At 37.1% G+C, this 14841-nt stretch overlaps 2 protein-coding genes across 4 annotated transcripts; one reads left to right on the top strand and one right to left on the bottom strand.

Annotated features, from left to right (window-relative positions):
* The first annotated feature begins 4704 nt into the window (after positions 1–4704).
* On the top strand, positions 4705–6274 carry LOC113734910 (universal stress protein PHOS34-like). The gene is made up of 4 exons (XM_027261679.2): positions 4705–5055; positions 5287–5381; positions 5759–5880; positions 5967–6274. The coding sequence occupies exons 1-4, from the start codon at positions 4875–4877 to the stop codon at positions 6052–6054; spliced, it is 486 nt and encodes a 161-aa protein (XP_027117480.1). The 5' UTR covers positions 4705–4874; the 3' UTR covers positions 6055–6274.
* Positions 6275–6657: 383 nt separating this feature from the next.
* Positions 6658–14286, bottom strand: LOC113734917 (beta-glucosidase 11-like). 3 transcript variants are annotated; one of them, XM_027261689.2, is made up of 13 exons: positions 12731–14286; positions 12449–12518; positions 12053–12108; positions 10474–10549; positions 10323–10394; positions 10069–10156; positions 9688–9943; positions 9289–9404; positions 8948–9168; positions 8664–8692; positions 8501–8588; positions 7500–7590; positions 6658–7270 (listed from the first exon to the last, which is right to left on the bottom strand). In XM_027261689.2, the coding sequence occupies exons 1-13, from the start codon at positions 12896–12898 to the stop codon at positions 6976–6978; spliced, it is 1626 nt and encodes a 541-aa protein (XP_027117490.1). In that variant the 5' UTR covers positions 12899–14286; the 3' UTR covers positions 6658–6975. The 3 variants fall into 3 exon arrangements, with proteins under 3 accessions (XP_027117490.1, XP_027117499.1, XP_027117507.1); XM_027261698.2 differs by having other exon boundaries at positions 6658–7222; positions 12731–14283; XM_027261706.2 differs by lacking the exon at positions 12731–14286 and having other exon boundaries at positions 10491–10549; positions 12449–12524.
* Between the last annotated feature and the right edge of the window lie 555 nt (positions 14287–14841).

Below are 14841 nucleotides of genomic sequence, written 5' to 3'. Positions count from 1 at the left end.
TAAGGAGGGGGAGCAGATCGCTCGAGTTATCCCGTGAGAGCAGAAGACCAGTCACGTAAAGTGACAAATTTGTGGAAGACAGGGATTGAACCCCTGACCTCCAGCATTACCAAAGATGGTGATGATCACCGGACCAAATGACCAGTGGCCATAGGCCAGAAGCTTCATGGTTTGCTCATTTAAAATCAAATTCCTTCCCGAGTTGGGTCGCACCCAAAAGAAATTCCTTGCACTTGGCCCCCAATCTAATCTCACGGGGAAATAAAAGTCGAAAAGGGTTAAAGTTAAAGATAAGTACACACACAATCCACTATGTGATTCTTGCCCACGAAAGTTCACAAACTACTCGTTTTATTTTATGCGTCATTTTACCAGCTAGAAAGCAGAACAAATTTAATGCCATTCACTAAGCTTAACCTGCTGTGATTGGCTAAAACTACTCGGCTTCTATTTTCTACTTCTTCCGAGTCTAGCGCGTATGAGATACTACTAGTCTACAACATTCAGTCAGCCGGCTTCAACTTAAACGGCTCAAATCCACATTTCTCATTTGGGAGAGACACAGCATTCTTAACCCCCTCTCTGTCAAGGCATTTAAGAGAAAACAAATAATAATAATAATAATAATAATAACCCCCGCGCGCGCACTTGTGTGTGTGATGATATCGCCAGGGGCGGATTTAAGGTGGGGGCACATTGTCTTTTAAATTTTTATAATACTTATATAATTTTGATATAATTTTAAATGTACCTCCAGAGTTTTTTTAGAAAAGATGTGAAAGAATGGATCACAAAATTTAGTTTTATTATTTATATTGAGAAAAATATACTTTGTGAAGTTCAAAATGAGAAAATTATAAACCGTTATTAAAATATAAAAACTCATCGTGAGCAATTGTAAATAGTTTAGTTTATTTTTGAAATAAAATTATTATTATATTAATAATTTTAAGTTTGTCTTTTTATGTTTTTCTGAAATATACGTATCATTTGTACGTGTTGGTGAATTTATTTATTTTTTTTGCTTAAAAAACTAGAAAAAGAGTAGATAAAAAATTTTAATATTATTTTTACTTTCACTAAAACTTTTTTCTGGCTCCGCCACTGGATATCGCACCCATAGTTATTAAACCCAACCCGGGAGGGAACCCGGCGAACGAGGAGGGTCAATGGGTTACTAGTTCAACCAGTGGGTGAGTGGTTGAACCGGTGGGTCACTACTTCTATTTAAATATTATATTTCATAATTTTTGATATAAGATATATGATATAAATTATAATAAATAATGTCATAACAAATGCTCATATAATTTAATTTGCTATAAAATAATTAATTCATTTAAGAATCAATAAAATATTAAGTTATTTAGTAATATACCAAACTTCAAGTATAAAATTTTATCTATATTTAGTGAAATTATCTAACTTATTTATGAATTTTAAGTGCAAAAAGTTATTAAAAATAATATTTGTCTTAAAAATGAATTATGTAATATGTCATTTTTGAAACCCATTTTATAACTTATAAAGTTTGGGGTCATAAATTTTTATTAAAAGATTCCAAAAAAATAAAAAAAATAAAGTTGACAAAACGTTTATATATTATAAGTAAGCTACTCAATCAACAAATGATGAAGTAGCTTGGTGGCATGCAGCCTTCCTGCAAGGACCAGAGGTCCGAGCTCCAGCAAAGGAATAAAATTTTTATACGAAATCCGGTTCTTAGACAAAATCGGCCGGGTTTTCGGTTTCATCCGGTCGATTGCTAATCCGTTGACTAGTCAACGGTTTGATTGTTTAAAAGATCTAATTTAAAATCCAGCTCGGTCGAATGCCCGGTTCATCGATTCGACCGTCGGATTGGATCAAATTTAATAACTATGATCGCACCAATAGATATGCTTATTTAAATTCTTATTATTTGTACGATGATGCATGCGTTTTGGCAGATATGATAACCCTAATTAATTAGCGGTGTCATCATGATCATGCCATTAATAATTGTTTATACAATTTAAATAGAATGCAAAACGGCGACTTCGTTCCGGTAAATTGTACTATTTTATCAAAGACGGGAGCATTACTTAACCAATGCGTTTTGGCGGAGATGATAAAGCTAATTAATTATCTTTGTCATCATGATCATGCCATTAATAATTGTTTATACAATTTAAATAGAATGCAAAACGTGGCTTCGTTCCAGTAAATTGTACTTCCTCCGTCCCGTTTTGTTAGTTTTGGTTTTTTTTTCACACAGATTAAGAAAGTGTAATTAATTTGGTTGGAAATATAAATTTAGATTAATAATTTCCTAAAATACCCTTATGCTAATTAATGTAGTCAATGTATTCAAAAAGCTCAATGTATTCAATGTAGTGGGTTAGTATTTAATAACAATGAATTAATAACAAGATATTTAATAAGGGTATTTTAGATAATTTGAAAGATTACTACATTTCTTAATGGAAAAGTGAACTACAATTTGGGACGGACGAAAAAGGAAAACAAGACTAACAAAGTGGGACGGAGGGAGTACTATTTTTATCAAAGACGGGAGCATTAGTTAACCAACTAACATGTAGTAGTAGTAGTAGTCATGCATTAAATGTCAATCACGCAATTTATTGCCCTGATCATCATCATCAATTTAGAGCTGGCAATTATACCCAAAATTCAACAACCCATCCAATCCACCCACTAATTTGAGAGGTTGGATTGGGTAAGTTGGGTATTGGATAAATTTTGGGTTGGATAATAAAAATTCATATATATTTTGGGCGATTTGGATATTTATGTTGGGGACCTATTACCCAACTTAAATAAAAAAAACAAATTAACAAATTAAAATCAAGAAAAAAAAAGACCAGCGTTGTTGGATCCAGCAAAACATCCGCTGGCCAAGTTGTCAAAAATCTACCAAATTAGCTATTTGGGACACTCACAGAACTCCAAAAAGCTGTTACGGTCCAAATTCATTACATGGTCGCTGGGCTTCATTTGGCAGATTTCCTAGAAATATGTCCGGACTAGGTAATGCTAAATCAAGTAACAAGACTTAGAAAATTGTATACTGGTATATGCCATTTTTCATGCTATATCCAACTTGAACCAAAATTGTTGATTCGGTTTCTTAGTTTGGACCAAAGCTATACCCAGTTTGAAAATCCTTACTTGTATAAAAAATAGTGAGTTCATCAAAGTAGTTTAAATAGTTAGTACGTGTGTGTATTTGTGAAAGTATATTAGTGTGTATTGTAATGTGTTTGTATGCGTAAAAGTAATGTATTTTAAAAGAGTTTAAGAAGTGAGTGTGTGTTTGTGTCTATGAGTGTTTTAGTGTGCAAAATTATGCGTATCTATGTGAAAATGTGTTTATGTATGTGCAAACTTTTTTTTTTTGGTATGTGAAAATGTATTTGAGGGAGTTTATGTATCAAAATTTATTAATTAATATATTGGGTCATATTTCGGTCATGGGTTTGAGATGACCCAATTCAAATTTAATCCACTCTAAAGTTGAACGGGTTGGGTGTAACCCATTTATTTAAATAAAAATCCAACATCAACCCACCAAAATCCATGCAATCCACCCAATTGCTAGGTATAATCATCATCATGTGGCTTGGTGGTGGTGGTGGAATTCTGCTCTGAAGGCTTAATTAATTGTCAAAGTTCATAGAGAAAACGAATTCGACTTCTTCATCGTGGCTACAGAAAAGAAAATACGCCAAAGCGCTGCTCCACTAGACCTTGAGAGAGAGGGATTGGTTTACACTTTTGCACATCAATGATCAACCCACCATAGTCATAGTGGGGATTAATGTCCTCCAATATTCCTAGCCATTCCTTCTTCTTATTAGCTCTTTTTGTTTATTCATTCGGCATTCATGCATGGAAGGTGAACGAATGGTCACGGAATTCATCCACCACCACAAAACCCTTTAATCAATGCCACTTTTTCTTTCAACGTTTTTTTTTTCCCTTTTAACCTAATTAATCACGGAGAGCCAGTGACCAAGGCGTTGAGCTCCTCTCCTGCCTGGTTTGGACTTTGGAGATCAGGAGGGGGCGGCAGCAGGCGGTGGGGGAGGTAAAGCCAAAAAAAAAAAAGAGGAGAGAGAGAGAGAACCTTGGACATAGATTACTATTTGACTAGTGATCCTCCTATTATTGAATCTGGAGGTCGAAGACAAAATTCTATACATGTAGTAATAGATTTTGATACGCTTGAAATTGATTGGTGGGCCTTTTAGAAGGAGACAAAACAAGTCAAACTGGGCCAGTATATGGTCCGGTGGGTATCTCTTTAGCATCAGCAAGGGTGTGTTGTTCGAACCTCTTTGTCATGGAAATGCACCCTTCCTTCTCAGCTCACTGGCAGGCCTATTTTAACTGGATAGGCCTAACGTAAATAAGTCATCTACACAAATCTGATTTTTTTTTGGGTTTTTAAATGGACTCGAACAATACCTTGATACCCAACACCTCAAAACCATCATATTATGGCAAAGGCTTTGGCAGACAAATCTGACAAAGTACACTAGGTGCGGCGGCATCCCAACTATGGACTTTTGAGCAATGAAGAATCTATCTGATTTAAAGGCTTTGAAATGAAGGCTTGAGAACCTTCGTGGCCTTTCCAGCCAAAACATTCTGGAATGGCGTGCGCATGCATTATTCCGATTCCGGTTCCAATTCCAATTCCACCAAGTAAAATTATTAATCGTAACCTCTTAAAACTAGGCCCATGTCAGTCCAAGTGTGCAATACTCTTCAACGAACCCGGTCCTAGCAAACCTCTGCTCTGTCTGTCCGGGAGTTGACTGTTGTGCTCAGACGAAGACGAAGAAAACAAAGAAAATTACGTACAGATCATGGCGACGGGGGAGAAGTCGGTGATGGTGGTCGGAATCGACGACAGTGAGCACAGCTTCTATGCTTTGCAGTGGACATTGGATCACTTCTTTACTCCTTCACCGGCAGTCTCTCCATTCAGGCTCGTCATCGTCCATGCCAAGCCTACTCCTTCTTCAGCCGTCGGCCTCGCCGGCCCTGGTACCTCTACCTCTACCTCTACCTACCCACCTTTAATTTTTACTTCTAGCGTTTCTTTTCACAAGAACAATCCAGAAGATTACATAGGGACTTGGAGTTTGTCTGCCTCTTGGCCGTACTTGATTCTTTCGAGGGACCTCTTATATATATATATATATATATATATATATATATATATATGTATATATATAATTTGTGATTCTTATTAGTATCATTATGTAAAATGATCAGGTGCTGCTGATGTGTTGCCGTACGTGGATGTGGATTTAAAGAAGATAGCGGCCAGAGTTCTGGAGAGTGCCAAGGAGATTTGTTCTGCTAAATCGGTATTCGTTAATTTCTTTTTCTGTTTCTAATTCATTCTTTTATAGCCTTTTTTTTTTTTTGTTTTTGCTGTTATTAGGACTCGTAGCTCAGTTTTTGTCCTCTGATTCACGGCACAGATATCTTAACCCAATTTATCTTCTTCGCCTCTTTACCATACAATCTTCCAATAAGAAGATTCCCACTTAAAAAGCTACGCCTACTAGTAGAAGGTATAGTATGTTGTCATTCACTGGTAAAAGGTACACCGCAATCCCGTAGCCCAGAGTAATGCGTCCAGCGTAGCCTGTTCAAAATCGTCTCGAAACAAAGCCAATTTTGAAAAACAAAATAGAGATAAGAGAGAGAGATGAAAATTTGTACTATTTGACATTTGCAGGTGAATGATGTAGCTGTGGAAGCTGTCGAAGGTGATGCCAGGAACGTTCTTTGTGAAGCTGTGGAGAAACACCATGCCTCTATCTTGGTCCTTGGCAGTCATGGTTACGGAGCTATAAAGAGGTATTGGTTCCACCCCATAACTCTTTCTTAACTTGCTGCTACAGCAGAGATGCGGTTATGACATTTTCGTGCTATATCTTCTGCAGGGCTGTTTTGGGCAGCGTGAGTGATTACTGTGTTCATCACGCCCACTGCACCGTGATGATTGTGAAAAAGCCGAAAATCAAACACTAAGGCTGCTTCATCTAAATACCGAGTAGTACATCTTAGTTCTTACCATATGAATAATGTGCAATCCAAACACCACTACTGTACTGTAATTTCAGGAGCCTCTGCGTTCCCTGATCATTGTTTCCAAATTATACTCTCAATGGTCTGCACTCTTGTTTGAGATGATCTGCGCGCATAGACGTGCCTTGTTATGCGATGATTTTGCTTGTGCATCTTTGCTACAGTTTTGTTTAAATCTTAACAGAAGGCATCATACGCACTGTTTCCCTTAGATCCTACGCGGGTGCTTCGAATTACTACACACACGTTATTGATTCGAGACAACTACGCAGATTGCAGAGCCAGAAATCATGCCGGAAGAATTGAGACAAGGAGATGAAAGGGATTTTCTGTTACCATTTGAAGAACCAAGGGCTCCGTTTGTCAAAACTTATGACCCAAACAGCCATTAAATCAACTTACAATCCTCTGGCCGGGAAGGACTACAAGAAAGGGGAAATACCGTGTTTGAATTGAACCTTTTCTGGATAGAGATCGGAGGAGCGGACCAAAAAAATTGGTAAAGGAAGCAGGAAAACCTAGTAGCATCCCATTCCCAGCAGAACGAGTATAAATATGCTCAATTGTATAATCTTTATCAGTTGAGCTGGAGAAAAAATCTACACTCCCAGCATGCATGCTTAGTACGCTTGATATCGTCATCATAATGCATAGCTCCAAAACCAATTAAGTCGCGATTAGGAGGACAGCTGCGCAGAGCCATCTTATGAACAATCATGCCTTTGTCTTGGGCTCAAATTAATAATAGAGGAGCATAAACTCGGGACAGGAACATGCTGTTCATTAGAACAGCCGTGCAGAGCAATTACATTGTAGAAGAATAACTAAACAAGGAGAGTCAGTGAAGGAAGATTATACTACTATCTACCAAGAGGATTTGGCTGTGGATGAAACAAAATGTTGATGTTCAGCTTCGATTGCCTCATTGGGACCGATGCTTCTTCCCCTGAGGAAATTGGAATACCAGTGCGCAGAGAGCTTTGGGTATCTTTTCAATTGCTTGTCACTCAAATCCACAAAGTACATTCCAAAACCCTTCTGATAGCCACCCACCACCTCAAAACCGTCTAAGAAGGACCACATGAAGTACCCTTTTGAGTTTGCTCCATTCCTTCCAATATTTTGAAGATGAAAGACCAGAAAAAGGCTATCATTGAAACTTCAAAAAGGCCCAAAAGTTATTCTTTGATAGACTTGCAGTGACTTGAATTAAGCTCCTTAACAGAATGTGCACAACTTTGATAAAATTTCTTTTGGACAATAGCTTGGAAGCATTTTGCACGATATTAAAGTTTCGAAATTGAGTGGGAGGATTTATTCATAGGGATAACACTAAACAGATCAAGATCAAGTAGCACTGCCCCTTAACTTAACATTGCAGTGCTTACCTTAAAGCACGAAGCAAAGTGCCGATATATGCGTGCATGTATTCCACCCTTGCCGTGTCATTAAGTGTTCCATTGCGAACCGTCCGTTGACCTTGCAAAAGGAGTCATGAAAAGAAATTCTCATAATTTTCCTGTTGGCATCCAAAAATAAAATAAAAAATACACCGCACAGCAGAAGCTATTTCAACACAGATAAATATGTGGAAAGAGGAGGAAAATAAAAACACATTAAATATTTACTAAATTTATTAATTCAAAACTCAACAATAACAATATCAAATCATACTTTTTTTTTGCTTATGACAACTCACAACTCTCAACTTAGAAGCTTTCTCTCTATCTCACGACTTGAGTCAACTCAACTTTTCAAGTAACAATGTACTAAACTAATAGTATCTATAGATTGTATAACTTAATAAACAAAAACAATTCCAAATAGAGACTTACTTGGAACTGATTTGAGATTTCATAAACTAATATGAAAACTAAACAAACAGAACACCAAAACAAGAAACTAAACTAATTAGGAAATAAACAAATAGAATAGTTTAGTTTACTTCCATGATTTTCCAACATCTGATTTTCTAATATCAGAGCAAAGAAGTAAAGAGAAAGAGACATTAGCTAGGTAGGTGTAAACATCTACCAAAAAAACATTTGAGTGTACATACTTTTAGGTACTGAAATTTACAGAGTAAACATGCTGCATGGATATTTCCATATGTCGAACAAATCCACTGGGTAAAAAGAAATTCTAAAGCAATAGGCATAAATAGGCTTGCACATATCTTGGTTAAGCAATCATCCTTTTTTTTGTTCTTTGGTCCAATAACAATTCACCAAATAACTCTTATCTGAGGCAAGCACTTGAAGGAATCAGAACAAGCTCTTTGTAGAGATTAATCATACACGCAGCAAACTAACAGGACAAATGGGCTGCAGAGCAACAGATGTCTTTATATCCATGTACAGAGAGAGAGAGAGAGAGAGAGAGAGAGAACCATTTTCATGGACGTAAGTAGGTGGGTTTGCATAAACTCTCTTGAGGTATTCCAGAACCTCATAAAGACCAGATGATGTCTCATTATCCTGTGGCAAAAAAGATGGTTAACAAACAAGAGTGGAATAATAAAAAAAGATATGAAACTAATTATTAAGCCCAACCTGATCTAGTGATGAATCACCCCGCTCATCTACAATACCCAAAAAATAGATGATAGCAATTAGTTGTATTCAATCATAAATATCTGTAGCATCATAAAAAGTCAATAGAGCAAAGACATAGATTTTTAAAAAGAGAACACTAAGACTAAATCATCCAAGAATAGAATAAGATAAACAGAGGACAGAACAAGGGTGTGGCGGAAGGATGGGAGTAGTTGAGCCACTTGGCAAAGTCAGATTCAATGAGTCAAAAGTCAAGCTCACAGCAAACGCAAGATGCGTACACATGATGGTTGCGGCAATATCAGTGTTGACATCCCTGATCTCCATTTTATGGCTACTAGGGTCGTCCTTGATGTAGAATGTTGCATAATGATTTAGCCCTATAAAATCAAAAGAGCCCTTAACTAACTCAAAATCATGTCGAGTGAGGGCTGGAATCCTTGTTCCAGCATTCTTCTTCATTATGTCAGGATAGTCTCCAAACACCAATGGATGGAGAAACCTGCAAAGGGAATTGTAATGACCACCATTTTAAGCAGCAAAGTAGCGAAAAACAGCCTTGAACTTCCTAGAGATGAAGAAATATGTAATAAGGGCTCTCTGCCAAGCAATCATAACTGACCAACCGATGTAAAAATCAATGGCTCTTTGAGCTGCTTTGATATCTTCTGCAGCCTTAGTATATGGAAAGAACCACGGAGCATAGATGTTCAGTCCTACAAAGCCATGTTGACTCCCCTGCACAAGGACATATCTTTTTCGTTATTTGAGTCGATGCTCGTGGCATTGTCATGTTGAGTATGAGAAATTAACACCACCAATTTAGAATCATTCTTCCATCAATGACTACAAATCAATCAGCGTGTCACCGCTGTATATGTAGAGATGGAATATAATTCATCTGTAAATTCTCCTAAAACCAGTATGATAAGAATTAAGTTCCTATCACTATAGTAAAACTATCAACACAGAGAAAACCAAGTCATGTGAAAAAATTATAGATATGTAATCATACTGATACCTTATATTTTCTGTTGTACAGTTTCACAGCAGATGAATGTGCCAGCAACATGTTATGAGCAGCAATGTACGGCTCAGTTGAGGAGTTACCCTTGGTACAAGCCAATCCAAATGGCAGAGAGCAGCGCCCAGGGGGAATGAGTGCGTTATCATAACCACCAATTGCAAATGCATTGGCCTCATTTACTGTAGTCCAATGCCGAACCCTGTCACCAAATTCCTTGAAGCACACATCGGCATACACTGTAAAGTCTCTTCTGCAATCATAAAACGAGTAATTGCTTAGGTTTAATCACTTGAAATCTGAGATCATTAACAATCCAAACACTATAAAAAAGTCTCTATCACTTGCTTACAACAACAACAAATATCACTTGCTTACACCATAGTCCGACTAAGCCATCCCCCATATCCATCTTCAAGAGCTTGAGGAGTATCCATGTGGTACATAGTGACATGCGGCTGAATTCCTGCATTTTAGAAGCAGAGATATTTAACATAAACACATTACAATGACATGAAAGTACGATAGACTGCAATAACATTATGAGTTGCCTCAATATCATGTCTTCATGCAAGATTTCCCACAAAGGCAGATTGCCTATCAAGTAATCAATTAAAAAAAGAATACGTTACCATGTATGATGAGTTCATCTATGAGATTGTTGTAATATTCTAATCCCTTGGGGTTAACAGGGCCTCTTCCATCTAAAAGAGACAAATACTGAATATGAGAAGCAAGAAATAGAATGCAAGAGTGTTAGTAGCCTAATGAAAGTGAACGCACTAGGAATAAGTCTCGACCACGAAATAGAGAATCTGTAGGCCTCCAAACTTGTGTCAACCATGCACTGGACATCTTCCTGAAACAGATAGATTTCCCAAAGTAAACAATGTCCCTAACCTTAACAAGATAATGCTTGAATTTATTAGTTGCTATCCAAAAATCTTATTCTAGTTAGAAAAAAGATAAAATAGCAGGCTGTAGAAAATCTGGTATCACTATCTACCTATGTTTTATCTCCCAAAGAGGGAATACAGTTTTAGATCTCCAATTGATGAGGATATGAGTATGCGAATGAAAATGAGTAACTCAAGCGGGTTTGAGCGAGTTATAATTGGGTCAATTCATTTACACCCATTTAATAAATGAGTCAAAATAAGTCAACCCTTTTAGTCCCGTTTAATAAATGGATATGGGTATACCTAATTATCTCTTTATAACCACTTGAAATTTATTTTTTATTTTTTTCCATGTTATTTGACAAGAAATAACGATATTTTATTGTGATTAGATTAGTAAGAAATTAAAATATATCCCCTTCATAATTTGAATGTGTAATTATTTTTAAATGGGTATAAATTGGTGAGTTGAATCAACTCACTACCGACCAATTAAATGGGTCCAATTGAGTCATCCATTTAAGCCCGTCCAAAGTGTATTGCATACCCAAGTCCACTTATTAATCGGTGGGTTTGGGCGAGCCAATACAAACGGGTTGCTTGTGATTGACACCTTTGGATTTGAGACAACATTCTTTCATCTGCCTAAGATACTATTGAAGATGGAATACAAGTTCAGCTCACCAGCAATATCATAAAGGTGAGTACATATATAGAGTCCTATATTCTTTCTATTTTTATCACTCAGTGGAGAGGCTTAGTTAGTGTATCTAGAAGCCCTTGATAGATGACCCTCATAGTTTCCACCAGCTATGTATTATCTAGTTTGAGGCAAAGATAAATTCATCTGCCAAAGGGCTTGTCACTATAGTTTCAATGAAGTGTAGTTGAATTAATGTTTTCCTAATGATGGTGTCTGATTTATGCAACTTCACTGCAAGTCAGTTGGTCAAGCAACCAACATTACAATTGAGTTCAGCTTGCTTGCATCAGGACGACAACATTACAAGTTAAAGTACCTTATGACTGATGAGCAACCAACCACCCCCAGAGTAGTTGGCCACCACGTCTTGTGGGGTGAGAGGTCAAGGGTTTAAACCTTGTCTCTTATCAAAGTTGGCACTTAATGTGGTTTCTCTTAAATCTATATGGGTGCTTAGTGCTATCGTATGGTCCGATGGTGGTTCAGTTCCCATAAGTTTTGATAGGACCTATAGGCTAGAGTACGACTAGGAGTAGGTGTAGATAGTGAAAATAGACAAAAAATAAGAATCAATTACAATGCAAAGCTTCCTTTATTTTTACTACTAGAAAGATCAATTACATAGAATTATCAACTTATTGATGGAAAGAATTAACTGACAGGTCTAAATATACGTAATCCTTTCCTAAATCACACAATGAAGGAAGCATGAGGTGTGTTTGTGGTCACATGAGTGATGAGACGGGAAGCAAACGTCTACCTTGTACTTGTGATACTGATCACATGCTATGTCTCCAGTAGCTCCACCATAAAAATCTGAAAATGGGAGCAGATTTTGAGAACATCCTTTGTAGATTAAGAGATAAATGCAAAAGAAAAGGAAAACAAAACGAGAGCGAATGACTAAAACCACAATCCTTCCGTCAAAATCATAAAATGGAGTAAAGCTATTCAAAAAAAGCTGAGTAATAATACACTATTCCACTGTCAATTTGATCATATTTTGAGTCGTCTACTGCAATCTATTTTGAGTGGTAGATGTAAGGGCTTTGAAAGTGATACAGCATGCCAAGACTCAATTGAGAAGCAATGGTGATACAAGAGCAGGACCGGACCATAATAGAACAAAATAAGAAATTAAGACACAAAGACGAACCAGAATGGGCACGAACAAAGGTATCCCAAATACTGGGCATCTTCCCATCTTCGAAAGCGGCACCTTCTACCTATCAATTGATAATTATGTTCATCAAATTTTCCTCGCGATTTATATATATATATGTATGTATGTCTGTATGTATGTGTATGTGTGTCTGGGCAAGGTAGTACTAGTACAGTAGTACCCGACGTCTTTAAAGAAAAAGGAAAGCAGCAGTCGTCAGTGAAACGAAAAAGGCTCAGGAAGCAAGGAAGACGCAAAGATCGAAACAGAACTAACTTGGTATGCGGAAGTGGCCGCGCCGAAAGCAAAGTCGGCCGGGAAGTCTGCTCTTGTATAATTTTCCACGCCCACCAATACCATTCTCGCCATAATTTGCGACATCGTTAGCGCCAAAAACACCACATCCACATACATCGCCATGCTCAAACTCCTCAGTTTCGACATCGTCTACTAGTCTAGCAGAGTCTACTTTTTCACGCACCAGATCCTCCCTGTCCCAGCCGGCTGCAATCTAATACTGCCACTCGCTACCAGTGTAGCACTACTACTTTGTGCTCCTCTTTGCTCAGCTTAAACCGTAAACTTTGACCGTATTTGATCGATTCCAACTTGAGGCCCCCACACCAACGGACAGATGGAGGGACGTAAGAGGAATGCTTGCTTATTTATGGGAAAGGGATCGTCGACTCAAGCAGCACGTTGAACCGTGAAGGAGGACTATTTCACCCCTTTAATCATTCACACTGTACCAGTTAACTTCAGATACTCCAATTAAATAGCCGATAGACAGAACAAATGGTTGAACCAATCACACATCACACTGACAGGATCTCAAAAGTCAAAACCGAAAGAGACATACCGTAGACTTTTTTTTCGTTGTAAATGTGTGTCGTGCCTAATTTGAATTTTAGTCATTTTATTTAGGGTTAATTACATCTACCTCCCTTGAGGTTTGGCCAAACTACAAATTACTCCTCATGATTTGAACAAATAACAAAATGAGCCTTTAAACTCAAAATTCTATAACAAACACCCCCCTCCCGTTAGTTAACAGACGTTTGACTGCTTATTTAGATTATCCCAGCAAAACATATTAAGTGAATGTCCCAAATTACCCATCCTTTAAAGTTACAAATCCCTCTTTCTTGTCTTTCTTTTTAATTTTGTCTTCCTCATCTTCATTTTATTTGTCAAAAAAAAAAAAAAAACCAAAACTTTAATGCCATAGAAATAACCTGCGGCAATGGGACGGCGCCATCGGAAACACCGCCAATCACTACCAAAACCGATGAAATGACACCCAAGAACTAGTCTTCTAGCATGTAACTCGGTTTCCTTTCTTTCTTTCTAATTTGTTTCTATATTATTCATCCTTTTGTTTTCTAAGACAAAAGAAAGCTTTTCAAACCACAAGATAAACTAAAGAATGGTAAAACAAAGGCTACCACAGTCCTATGAACTTTCCGTCTAAAGGTCATCAATCCGATAAATACACTCAAGAACATACTCCAATTTTAGATCTACCCAACTATTAAAATAAATAGAGGAAGTCAACCACAAATATCATAGACAATACAACCTGGAGTATGAGCATGAATAAGTTTTTTAGCCATCAGATCTCAAATTTGCCGCAAATCCAATAGATAATTTTTTCTAATGAGCTTTCAAACGGAGAAGATGCATACAGATGAAGGTGGAAGTAGGAAAGTTTTAAAAATCCAAATCAGTGGTACATGAAAGAGATAGGAAAGGAAGGAGATGGTAGTTTTTTTGGGGGGGGGGGGGAAGAAGATTAACGGCAGTAGAGAAAGAGATAGCAATTGAGAACGGAGAGGATAGAGATTATGGATGAGGTCCAACTGTTTCTTTCTTCATTTATCTTTATCTAATGATTTTTCTGATTTCTTATTTTTATTGAATTTCTCCGCTGCACAAGGATTGTATTTTATTTATGTTTTGTTTTTTTGTTTTGCATTTTTCTTTTTTTAAATTTTTTTATTAAAACATTTGTATGGAGGATAATTTAGCCATTTGACCATCGCTAACAGTAGGATGCTAACAGAGTTATTGCCAAGGGAGGTAAATGTTATTTATCCAAACTACAAGGACTATTAGGTAGTTTGGCTAAACCTCAAGGGAAGTAAATGTAATTAACCCTTTATTTTACGATAAGAATGTAGCACAAATTAAGTTGGGTATTTTTTTTTTTTTTGGTCAGCAACGATATATTTGTATAGTCTACTCTATCCTAATCTAGGAGGAGGAGAGCCAATGGAGGCTGTGATAGGGGTTAGTGGATATACAGACTCAACTAAATAAAGAAAGTGTTATAACACAACTCTTAAATTTTTTTCACTGCTGGTGAGGTACAGCCCAAGGAGGAACTT

The sequence above is a fragment of the Coffea arabica genome, chromosome 1e (assembly GCF_036785885.1).
Source record: "Coffea arabica cultivar ET-39 chromosome 1e, Coffea Arabica ET-39 HiFi, whole genome shotgun sequence".
Taxonomy (NCBI): Eukaryota; Viridiplantae; Streptophyta; class Magnoliopsida; order Gentianales; family Rubiaceae; genus Coffea; species Coffea arabica.
This window is presented reverse-complemented; position numbering and strand designations above follow the sequence as displayed.